The sequence below is a fragment of the Chinchilla lanigera genome, unplaced genomic scaffold (assembly GCF_000276665.1).
Source record: "Chinchilla lanigera isolate Chin_1 unplaced genomic scaffold, ChiLan1.0 scaffold00042, whole genome shotgun sequence".
Classification (NCBI taxonomy): Eukaryota; Metazoa; Chordata; class Mammalia; order Rodentia; family Chinchillidae; genus Chinchilla; species Chinchilla lanigera.
Window position 1 is genome coordinate 8312635 of NW_004955443.1, and position 10907 is coordinate 8323541.

The 10907-nt window shown below is 41.5% G+C and overlaps 1 protein-coding gene across 2 annotated transcripts in view; it reads right to left on the reverse strand.

The window, feature by feature from the left end:
* Positions 1-3204: 3204 nt before the first annotated feature.
* Positions 3205-10907, reverse strand: part of Fam114a1 (family with sequence similarity 114, member A1) — a gene marked incomplete at its 5' end in the record, with an annotated part of 83913 nt that continues 76210 nt past the window's right edge. For both annotated transcript variants that reach the window (XM_005391992.2, XM_013518060.1), the window contains 2 exon segments: positions 3205-6672; positions 8660-8713. In XM_005391992.2, coding sequence (XP_005392049.1) covers positions 6571-6672; positions 8660-8713 — 156 coding nt within the window. In that variant the 3' untranslated portion in view covers positions 3205-6570.

The window sequence follows — 10907 nt, forward strand, 5'->3', positions numbered from 1 at the left end:
TCTCAATGATCCTCCCGCCTCAGCCTCCCGAGTGCTGGGATTACAGGCGTGCACCACCATGTCCAGCTCTATCCTACTTTAAAAGGTAACTTGCATAGAGTTCCTTGTAATAAAAATTATAAATTCCATTGGTTGTAAAAATTATGCATTTCTAAGCCCCTAAATATCATCTATTTGTGGATATAATATTGTTCACACCAGATATTGTTCAAATGGACACAGTTTACTTCCATAGTCAACATTTTCTTACACAACCTAACCATTTCCCATGAATAATTACCCTACAATGCGGCTTTCAGTCTCATTCAGCATTTACAGATTATACATCTAAGATTTTGGTATATTTGTTCATCTTACAAATAGTCACTGAGCACCTACTGTGTGTCAAACACAGCTTAGGGTGCTGGGAAAATGGTGATAAACAAGATGGAATTCCCTGCTCTCAAGAAAATTACCTCCTAGTGTAAGACAGCAAATGAGAAAGATGTGAAGGATGCTAGGTAGTGATATGTCCCAAAGAGAAAAACCATGAAGCAGTGAAGGTGCCTCATTCCAAAGGCTTCTGAACAAAGATCAAAAAGAGTGAAGCAGGAGCCGGGAGAATGTCTGGGATAAAAGTATTCCTAACTAAGATGTTCCATAGGAACAGATGAATTTTTCTGACAGAGAAAAGGCCAGAGTCTTTTCTGCTTGGCAGTTCACCATTTATTTTCTTGTCCTTTAGCACTTATTAGCAGTGAGGTTTCCCACCCAAATCACATTTTCCTCTGGTGTCTTCCTTGTAAAAGACGCAAAGGTGACCACAGTTTTCAGGGAACAGTGAATCATTCAACATATAAAACATGAGAATGGGCTTGTAGGCTCCCCACCATCTCCTGGGATCAGAGGCATTGGCAGGGAAAATGCAGTTAGCCTTCTTCCAGGGAGACTGGGGAGCAGTTTGTCTCTGCTTGAGGGCACAGGACAGAGAGGGGGGAGCCCAGGAATTGGGCAGAAGAGAATTCAGCCCACGGGAAAATGAGCAAATTTTCTTTTCTTACTTTCTTCCTTCTTTTTGTCTTTTTGAGACAGGGTCTCACTACGCAATTCAGGCTGGCCTTGAGCTCACTTTGTAGCCCAGGCTGGTCTTGAACTCACAACAATCCTCCTGCCTCAGCCTTCCGAGTGCTGGGACTACGGGGGTACACCACCATGCCTGGCTTTTTTTTTTTTTTTTTGCAAATTTTCTGTTTATGACCAAGTATCTGCTTGTCCATGGGTTTGGTCTGGATGTAAAATCCAGGCTTTCTAATTATTAGTTGGATGACCACAGGCACATTACTTTATCTCCCCGGGCTGCATTTTCCTCTGTGAAATGGGTATAATAACAGAGGTGATCTCATAAGGTTGATGCGAGGATTAAATGAGATCGAAGAAGTACAGTGCTAATAGTAGGTGTCTGAAACACAGTTAAGCTCTCAGTCAGGAGATATGCCATCGTATGGAGCTTTCGACAGCACATCCACTACAGAAGGCATCGCCATCATCGGCACCATCAGAGTTTCCTGGCCTCAACAGGGAATGACACCAAGTTCAAGATAAAAGAAAGCATTATTTAGTACCTCACAGGACTCAGTATTGAAGATGCAGTTAAAGGCTGCCTAGGCAAGTCTGTAATCTTCAAGGCAGGAAAAACATTTTACAAAATGCTCTAGGATGTGGGTAGAGTTCAGGATTTTTCAGGGATGGTATTGATTTACAAACGGGCTTCCCTGCATCAGAGCAGGGGGAGGGGAAGGGAGGACACAAAGGAGCCGTTTCAGAGCCATCAAAGGCACCTGCGAGACAGGGCCAGGACTCTGAGCTGCTATGACCAAGACGCTGCTTGACAGTAAATACCTGTGAAATGACAAAGAAGCCTGCGGTGAGAACCACCCAGGGGCCAAAGAACCCCTCGTGGCTTCATTCTGTGTCTCTTTAGTCCCAGTTTGTTCTCAGTTGCATGGAAACAACCAAAGCTGACAACCAAAGCTTTCAGCTACAAATCTAGCTCACAGCTTCAAGAGAGCTAAGCATATAAATCTCAGGGTTCAGATGTCTCTAAAAATAATGTGTTACATTTTTCTCTTGTTGGGAGGCTCTGTGTAATAGTTCAAAATGCCATTCAGGGCTGACCCAGGTTTGAATCCTGGCTCCGTTGTACTGTGTAACTCTGGACCAGCTGTGTAAGCTCTCTGGGCTTCAGTGCTCTTATCGGGGCAGCAGAGATTGAAACCTTATCTACCTATAAGGTGACCATGGGGGTGAAATGGGAGACTGTACAGTATATAAAACACGCAGGGGGGCTGGGGATATAGCTCAGTGGCATAAGCACCTGCCTGGCAAGCACAAGGTCCTGAGTTCGATTCCCAGAACCACCCCCTCAAAAAAAATTTTAAAAAAATGCAGCACAGAACCCAGCACCTAGTAAATATATTATTATAATTGAAATCCCCTGGATAGATGGTTTTCTGTTAAACAAGGAGAGCATAAGTGTAGAAAACGAGAAAGAGAACAAGACATAGAGAAAATTGAGCAGATTGTGAAAAGCTAATTCTGGAAGCCAGGTACTTATGACTGTTTAAAAAAATTCCTGAGAGCAGAAAAGAATAAAGCTGGCAAGGACTCCAAAGGCACAAGCTTAGTTTTGCTTTTTGCCAAGGTTTCACCCATCTGGCCTTGGCTTCTCTGCTGTTTTTTCCTTCCAAATAGCATCTGAGAAGCCTGGTGGTGAAAGCCAGGGCAGGGAGACAGATCATCTCTAAATCACCCCAAATTTCCACACTCAGTGAAGGCATTTAAGAAATACACATATTATTCTTCTGCAGCACAGAAATTCCTTTGAGGCTAATAGAAGAGGCAGACCTGTCAGGTGAATCCAGCGACCACAGGCTGACATAATCCCATTGCTTTTTGGCTGACAGCTCATGCAGAGAAAAATCCTCTCTGATCCAGATAAAGGTAAATTTAGTTTAAATCCCAACACAAAATTCTAACCCTTCACAATCAGTTTCTGGTCCCAGACTATGATGATCTTGGATACCAGAAATAGCAGAAATCCTATCAATACACTCTTTTTACTGTTTGGGTTGTAATAATTTAATCATCGCTAAAGGCGAACTGTTGAAATGGTAGAATAATTCATTATGGTCAGGATCTAAGGAAACAAATGAATACAATGTTATCTGCCTTCAGAACTGTTTAATAGCAGACATTCCAGCAGACCATCTCGTACGGGTGAACATACAGAAAATGAACATAAAACTGCCTAAGGGATGAAATACTCAGACAAATAAAACACATGGTTAACCACATCATTTGTTTTCTTTTACGTGAAGAATGGCTGGTCTGAATCCACTCCTATGGCATTATGAATTCTGATCAACTACAAAACCGGACAAAATTGCCGTTCTAAGATGGATTTTCAGTATGATCTCTTGTGATGCGTCTTTAGAAACATGGTAATTGAAGAAACCAAGTTGAAGCCTGGTTCTGAATATGAGAATGTAAGACACGCTTAAGAGGAAGATCAAAGGGCAATTTTTACATTATACAAAAAAACTAGCTTGACCCTGTAAAATAATTGCTTTTATAAAATTAAATGACATTTGAAGCTATGTATTATCATCAACCCCATCTGTTCAGAGTATGCACGCGTGCGCGCGCGCACGCACACACACACATTTTTCTTAAGGAAGGAATAGAAATGCAATGCTTATATCAAAGTTTTGCTGATTGCTTCCCTGACCCTGGGCCTCTGCAATGGTTAGGATTCGGAGCTGCCTTTTTTCCTAACATAAACTCAGCATGGGCAGCCTGTGCAGAAGGTGACTTTGGAGATACGAGCACCTCCGGTCGCTGGTTACTCCATCTGAAGCACGAGGAAATACTTCCATCAATGCATTCAAGGCTCTACTGAGTATTCAGCCCTTTCTTTCAGCAGCCTCAGCCCCGGGGGCTGGGCCTGCCCAGCCTTCCCCTCTGAGGTCTGCAGAGGGTGTACATCCCTTAGGTCAGTGGTGGCGAACCTATAGGACGGGTTCCGCGTGAGCTGTTTGTCATCACTGGAAGCTTCTTTAAAAGGTTTGCCGTCACTGCCTTAGGTGGTGTTGCTGAGGCTGTGCACACCTCCGCTGGCTCCTGCCACAGCCTCAGCGGGCCACAGCACCATCAACTCTGCGTTGGACGTGCAGCCCAGGGGGAGACCCAGAGCAACTAGAGATTTCTGTTCTCGGTGGGATGCAATGTTTAAGCTCAGGCTCATGCTTTCAGATTTAGGACTCAATTTTGCTGTGCAGATCTGTGCATTTCCAATACCCCAAAGCAGTTTTTCTTGAATGCATTTTACTTTGAATTTGAAATATGTTTTAGGTGCTTTTTTATTTAATCAGGCTCAGGCACAGAACTACATTCATTATTTACACTAGAACTTTTTTGCACTTGAAGTAAGAGAAAAGCTGCCATGCTTGTTCAGAATAATTGCATAGAGTGCAATGAACCCAATTTATGTAAAGGATTACTGAAGGAATACAAAACTTTCACGGTAATCCTGCTAAATCATTCATTCAGGAACTGACTGACATTTGTCCAGATATGGATTCTCTGCTTTGCTAGCTTCTAAAGTAGAGCAGAGAAGCAATTATTTAAAAGGGATGGTGAAAACTAGTATTGAAAGACAGAAATCCTGGAGGGTAGATAAATATTGAGCGATTATTCTCCTTAATAATGTACTTCACAGACCACGGACCAGGGAATCATTTCTTAGCCTGTGTCTGCACTCAGCAACCTTTGACATTATGTCATTAAAAGGTAAATGCAATGTCAGTAATATTAACCACTTTATTTTAAATAATTCCCTCTCTTATTCTTTTAAAAAATGTCTACTTTATTTTATGTTAAATATTTCCTGTGCACGAAATTGGGTGTAGTTAGATTTAAAGTCTAAGTCTGGGAAGCTAGCTCCTTTGAAAGTTTTTGTGTCTCTTTCACATTTCTAGCCAGTGATGCTAAAAAAAATCATGTGAGAAATTATAAATCAAATTCCTTTCCTCTGTGCTATACATAAAAATTCTAACATGTAGGAAGAGGAAAGTGTAGCATTTGCACCAGTTAATCACCTCTAGACTTAGTAACAGAAACACTTCAGACAATCAAAACAAGGACAAAAGAAACATCTTTAATTGATTCCTTAGAGAATCTTATTTTTGCAAGTTGTAACGAAATTGTTCTGATGTTTCTGTTTGGCTGTTTCAGAGATATACAAATGAAATACAGAACAAAGGCAACTGAAATGCTAATGAGAAGCAGGATGATACTAAAACATCCCTATGTGGTCTGTAGGGAACAAAGGCAGTTGATTCTATTGGGAATAGAAGCAAACGTGAACAAAGGATTGTTCACCCCTTGCAAAACTACAAGCTTCATTTGCCTTGGAGAGAGCCACCGGGCACGATTTCTTCTGACACTGCTGATGGGGATGTCAGCGGGGCTGTGGGACAAGAGCATCACACAGTGTCACCTGTGATGAGCGTGCGGGACTCAGAAGTGTCCATCATGATGTTCCCCACATGCAAGGAAGGTCTTCAACACACCAGCCAGTCACCCACACGCCAGTATTTTCTGTCCTTTGCCACCAGTGAAAGTGATCAGTATAGTAGATTTGTAAAATACAGTCCTGGGATCCTTTCAATTTTCTATTTAAATACTTCCAAGCTTTGAAATTATGCCATTGTGTGCTTATGATCTTAAGAGGTCAGTTTTAAATTAAATACTCTTTAGTACCCCTTTTCATGCATATTTTTACCCTGTATTTAAAGTTCGGGATTAAAAAAGTTCAAGGAGGTTACAAAAATAGAATAAATTTGAAAAATTGAAGGGTAGAACATTTTAAAAAGCACCAATTTACCTTCTCTGATGTCTTAAGATTTAGAAAATTTATTAGTATTTCAAAGTCTTTTAAGAATTATCTTGTAAACCGTCTTTCAGAGTATCTGCCTCACCTGGGGTGAGACTGTGTTCCTTTACTGTGAGCGCACAGTAGGTGCTCAGTAAATGCTTATTGCAAGAATGAATAACTTTATGTTTCTCCTATACCATAACAGAAAAGATCTGTAAGTAGTGTTATTTTTCCCATGACATTTAGGTAACAAAACAAAGTTCAGTATAAAAATTGATGTGACATTTCAAGGCAGAAATTTAAGATTTAAAAAAAAATCTAGGGTCTGCCTCCAAATCTCTAAATATAGGCATGCTTGACTGGGAAAAACACACATGAATATGTGTGAATGAATTTTAGATGAAAGGAAACTTTCCATATAAACTGTATAAGTTTAAATTAACATAAAGAAAACACAATTATTTGCAAAAACAACCATATACATCAAAAAGCATGGTAATCCCCTTTAAACCTTCATTCTTAATACTGTCTGTGCAAAACTGCTCGTAGTGTTCTCCAATGGGCGTCTCAGGCCAGCTGCATCAAAAACATCCCCTTTAACCGTGCACGCACACACACTGTGGCCTGTCCTTCACCTTGCAGGGTGTCGTGCAAGGTCATGGCTGTGCTTTCAAACAACTGGTCTGGATGTGTGAGACCTGCAGGACAGGCAGCAGCAGCTGGAAGGCGTCCTGGACGTACGTCGTGCTATTGCAGCCCTATGAGAGGAAAAAATGTAGAAGCGGGATTATTTCTGTAGTTCAGTCTTGACAATTCTCCCAGAATAGAGGGAACATTACCAAATTGGGACAGTATGCACTTGTGGTAATGCTGGTGCTTATAGCAAATGTAAACACATTCTTGTAGATACAGTATGTCTAGCTCTTCATTATCTGCATTAACAGAATTCACTCAAAATGAAACAAACCATTTCTGTGGGCTTTTAACACACATCTGTGCATGTCCTGTGACCTGTGACCTGCCTGTGACCTGTGACCTGTGACCTATGACCTGCCCTGAAGCCATATGAAAGCCTGGTATGAATCAGGGGGTCATGTTATAACCTATAGCTCTATAAACAGAACTATCTACAGAAAGCTAACTGGAGATATTGTAAATTATTCAAGGTCAAATCCTTAAACATGGTCACCTAAACATGCATGCAGATACTTTTGCTTGTTTGTATGTATGATATTGCTATTTTGGCACTGTGGTACATTACTAAGCAGTACTAAACAGACAGCCTATTAAAGTCTGGGATGGGTCTTGGCAGGTAGCTCAGTGGTCGAGCACTTTGCCTATATGAGCAATGCCCTGAGTTTGACCCCCAGGACAGTAAAATAAGTTAGCTGGGTGTGTTACGCATGCCTGTAATCCCAGTTACTTGGGAGGTTGAGGCAGGCGGATCCAAGTTTAAAGCCAGCTTGAGAAACTGAGCAAGACGCTGTCTCAAAAACAAACAAACAAACAAACAAACATTCACACAAAAAGGGCTAAGGACGTAACTCAGTGTGAAGACCTTGGGTTCAGTCTCCAGTACGGCAATCAATTAATCAATCAAGTTCAAGGTAACTATAATGGGAAAATTTTTACTAGGGGAATAAACATTTGCCCTCATGTTTGTGATGACTCATGAGGTAAATGGTCTAATTCATCAGATATTTTTGTTTTATTTTTTACTTCTGACTGCCAGGGTTTCCTCTTATATGTATCTGTCATTCTGGACCTGTCCCCACAGCTCCTGTCCCTTATGGTTGGCTCCACTGCACTGCGTGACCACGGACTAGCTCTCAGCATTGTCACTGTTATGTTTATCCCTGGGTAGCTTTCCTTATAGTAAGGTACGACCCCCAAATACACTGGTATACATATTTACACAGCCCTCTGAACAACTTGTCATTTCCCAGTTTTGCCACTGACTGCACTTGAGAAAGCAAACACTACTGGATAAGCACTGCCCATGCGCAGCCTCAGCTTGTGAACATCTTGTGGATCTGGGGGTGCCCAATGGCTACAGATGTTTTGCCCATAGTGTAAACATTTCCTCCAACAACTACTGGTAGAACACAGTGCCCATGCTCCAAAAGGAGAAAGCTCCCAGGCCTCTTTTCTTCTGTCTTATATCACCGTTATTAGCAAAGCCATGCCAGTGTTGGGGCGGCTTCATGCTAGAATCACCGGTGCTACAAAGTCCCGATGTGCAGGCTGGCCGTGGAGTGAGCAGTCACAGGGGATGGTGCCCTTGTCCCTGAACGGGCAGAGGCCACACATTCTCTCATTTTTTGCCAACCCAGAGCTTAGACACAGCTGAACAATAGGTTCTTGTGAAGGGAAGGAAATGCCCATTTTTACGAAAATCATATTGAACAATAATCCCTCACGGCAGCCAATAAGCACAGTGTTAAATCTGGTGTCCAACTTGGCAACAGAAATCTGCCTTGGCTGGAGGAAGCAGTGACAGAAATAACGTGCAAGCTTAGCGTTTCTTTTTATAAAGAGAAATTATTGAAAATTAGGTATTGTTGCTTCACCAGAGGGTTTACAGCTGGTTGAGCCACACGAATGTACTCAAAAACACTGCTACTGCTAAGATTTAGAAGTGCTGCAGTAACACTTGCTGCTTGGGAGAAAGCCAAAAAGAGAAAAAAAATCTAGCACTAACATTTGCTTTGATTCAGAAATACCTTCTCTCCTGGGGCCACTTACCTCTAACAATACACTATTGATCATGGGGTTAAGGACCTCAGCCTTCTTGTTGCTCTGTGGAATCAAAAGTATGAAATTGACAGATTAGGGGCTCATAATGTAACGCTCGCCACGTAAAATGTAAGACGCTGGCTTTGTTCAGGGATCTCTCAGAGAGGAAGGGGAGCTGTGATGCTTGCTATAGACCAGGCTTCATATTTGGTCATTCTCCTATGTGAGCTCATTTAATTTCGACAGAAATCCTAACAGGCAGGCATGTACCATGATAACTCCGATTTCCAGGTAAGAAAATAGGTTGAACAGTTGTGTAAGGTCACAGTAGCTAGGAACGTAAGCTCACATCTTTTCAACTACTCGAAGTTGCAGCAGATCTGAGAGTACTGTGAGTTTTGGCTGAATTGTGCAAGTACTAAGGTTAGATCCTATCGCTACTTAAAAATTTTGATACCATGATACTTTTTGCCTTTTTTCTTTTAAAAATATTGCAGTACAATCTCCATCTGGCTTACTGAGTTTTTTTTTTTCCCCTAATTTCTTTTTTTGTGGGGGCTTCCTCAAATTTTCCCTATCCTTATTTACCCTAGTTGCAGCTCTGGTTTAGTCTTTTTTTTCCCTTTCTAAATGCAAGCATGAGTATGTAGTTATAGGGCATCTTCCAGAACAGTAGCAAAATTAAAGCATCCTTAAGTAATGCAATCAGGTTTGCAGATCTAAGTTTGAAAAACATGAATATATGTAAAGTAAGAAGCTCAAAGTACAATATAAAGTAGGTGTTTTTTACAACTGGGAGCTGATATATCATTATCCTTATTTATGCTGTTGGCCTTTTAATCAACAGTCTTCCCTATCTAAATGTTCAACCTACTCTTAGGCAATAAATCATCAAAGAAACTGGAAAGAGAGGGCAATCTTAATAGGTGGATTCCTTCATTATCCTGGAAGAGTTTACGGCAAACAAAAGCATATAAATTAAATACATCTTCCCAGAGCAGCCTACTTTCACGGCCATCACTCCACTGACAGGAAAGGAATATCCTACAGAGGAAACCATAATTGAGTCTTGGGGGAAAAAAAAAAGACTCTTTAAAAACCTCGTCATTTTAGTAAGTAACCAGAAACTCCATTATGGTATTTGCTTTCATGTTTATTTGATTATCAATAAACCTCTAAAATATAATCAAAATGAGGGCAATAAAATGACATTGGTTTTCAGAATCAATGAGATGTGCAAGCAATTTAAATAGAGCCTGGAGAGCAATATACACTCATTAACTTCAAGTTATGAATAATGGCTGTTTTAGAGAACAGAAACAATGACTTGATACAAATAATTCATCATAGCACAAGATCAGGGGCACTGTTATGATGAGATGGCATTTCAGGAACCTCTAATTGAGATTTTTCTTTCTATAAATGACGCGCCTGTTCCAGACTTTGTGCATGCAAACATGTACACGCATGTGTGTTTATGTACAGATAGAAGTTCAAGCACACACCCATCTGCTGCAGCCTTGCTACCCAAAATGTGGGCTGCGCATCAGAAACGTTCGGATCGCCTGAGAGCACACTGGCACTACGGGAGTTCAGTCCTCATCCCAGACACACCGAATCAGAATTTGCATTTTAACAAGATTTCCAGGTGATTTGTGTGCATTCAGGTTTGAGAAGCATTGTGCTGGAATACAATCCGTTAGAAGGAAGGGGCAACAATGCCATGTGCATTGCCCACTAATGGAGATAAATCAATGTTTAACATAAAGCACACCAAATACGACACACACCCCTACAGGTGGACACCCCGCCCCCACCCCAGGCAGTCACAGAACACAAAACAGTTGGCTCTCCGCCTGATGCACCTGTCGAGAGATCAACTGAGAGGCCTCAGCTTCCTCACCTAGTAAACTGTGGCAAGAATGAGGGGAACCTGGAGTGCAGTGATTAAGCTGTCACACCTCTTTGCAGACACAGCTCTTCCACCAAGTCCATGGGCACCAGTGGTAACTTGGAATATGCGGGGCACTGAATACACTTTATCCAGCCTATCACTTCAGAGGCTCCCGCTCCCCATCATTCTGCTGGCGCGCAGGGAAGCTCTCTACTGATGGTCGAAAGTCAGACAAACAGAAAAGCCGCCAGCTCATACAAGAGGAGGAGCAAACCACGTTCCTCGACAGCAGAATGGCATGTAGCTCATTTCTTTGTTTTTTTAAAACAAATTATTTTAAAGAGAAAAAAACTCCAAAATTTC